Source organism: Austrofundulus limnaeus, unplaced genomic scaffold (assembly GCF_001266775.1).
Source record: "Austrofundulus limnaeus strain Quisiro unplaced genomic scaffold, Austrofundulus_limnaeus-1.0 Scaffold106, whole genome shotgun sequence".
Taxonomy (NCBI): Eukaryota; Metazoa; Chordata; class Actinopteri; order Cyprinodontiformes; family Rivulidae; genus Austrofundulus; species Austrofundulus limnaeus.
Genome location: NW_013952508.1, coordinates 1373523 through 1375082, shown reverse-complemented (window position 1 = coordinate 1375082; position 1560 = coordinate 1373523). Strand labels below are relative to the sequence as shown.

General features: G+C 41.5%; 1 protein-coding gene across 2 annotated transcripts in view; it reads right to left on the bottom strand.

The window, feature by feature from the left end:
* Positions 1–1203: 1203 nt before the first annotated feature.
* Positions 1204–1560, bottom strand: part of atg10 (ATG10 autophagy related 10 homolog (S. cerevisiae)) — an 8477-nt gene continuing 8120 nt past the window's right edge. For both annotated transcript variants that reach the window (XM_014013839.1, XM_014013840.1), the window contains exon 7: positions 1204–1529. In XM_014013839.1, the coding sequence (XP_013869293.1) occupies positions 1406–1529 (124 nt within the window). In that variant the 3' untranslated portion in view covers positions 1204–1405. The remainder of the gene's footprint in view (positions 1530–1560) is intronic.

Genomic DNA, 1560 nt, shown 5'->3' with positions numbered 1-1560 from the left:
TATATATATATATATATACATACATATAGACTTTGAGTCATCATATTTTGTGTAACTTGACTCAGGATTGAGTTACCCATTTGATATCAGCGGTTCTGAAACCAAAGTATCTGCTGTACCCAGGGTTCTGAAACGACTCTGGACAGGTCTGCAGTCCATCAGAGACACATAGAGACAAACGAGACAACCAACCATTCACTGTCTCACTCACACCTATAGGGACAATTTAGAGTTACCAATTAACCCAACAGTCATCCACAACACAAAACAACCCATCACAACACAACACAATACAACACAAAGCAGAGATGCTTTGAGGCCGTGTGGCTGCAGTGTTCATGTTTGTACTTTGTGTTCTGCTTGATGCAGGAAAGGACGGGGAACACAGCCAACTGCCAAGGTGAGAGGAGGGGAGGGAAGGAGAGGAGCTGAGGGGCTAGGGGAGGATGCAGGCTGCTGAGCCGGGACCAGGACTGAAAGGCCCGTCCCATCAGCTGCCAGTGTCCTGTTGAGCCAAACCTGCTGACGGCAGGAAGATCTGCTCAGCCGGGTCACGGTGTCCTTCAGCTGTCCTGCAGGTTCTGCTGGAGCCGGCCGAGGACTGGGAGGAGTTGAACAGAACCAACAACAGAAAAACACTGCTGTTCTGGTTCTGTTCAACTGGTCCACCTCAGGTTCTGTTCTGTTGTTCTCACAGAAAAAGATAAAACGTGAAAAATGTGTAGTACTACCACACTAAAGTAGAGCCTAAATATCTGTTGAATTTACTGAATTCTGATCATTTCTGTGTTTTTTAGGTCAAAAAACAAAGAATTGAAAGAATAAATAAAAGAAATGAACCTGCTGGAAATTAAACTGCTCTTCATTTCTGACATCAGCTCATCAAGTTAGATCAGATATTAATAATAAATAAATCATTTCCATTGTTTCAGTGAAAGGTTTTAGTCAAGAGTTTTATTTTATTTTATTTTTTACCAAAGATCTAAACCAGATCAATCCAAGACCCAGTCCAGTCCAGTCCAGTCCAGTCCAGTCCAGTCCAGAGACTCTGCAGGTGGATTTATCTGTTTTCAACTGGTTTATTTCAGCAGTTTGGATCGTTCAGGTCAGGATTGTGTCGCCTTCTAGTGGAGGAACTTTTATTCTATATTAATAATAAGATAGGAGGTTAAATATCTGGAATGTCAGGACATTTAGAGAAAACAGTGTATAAAAATGATTTATTAAAAAAATGTCAACATAAACACAAAACAGTTTCATACAAATAAAGAATTATACAAAATCCAATCATCCCTTTTTATCTTAATTTGTTTCTACAGAGAGATTTATTCTGTTATTTATTCACACAAACTGATTTATTCTAATAAAACTAAATAAATAAGAGAACACAGAGCTGCAGGGGTTTTCAGCAGAGCAGGTCCAGCTTCAGGCTGGTTTCAGGCTGGATCTCCAGGCAGTACTGCAGAGACACGTCCAGACCCACCACAGGACCCACAACACTGAGCCACGACAGCACGTAGTTCACTGGCCTGCAACACACACACACACACACACACACAC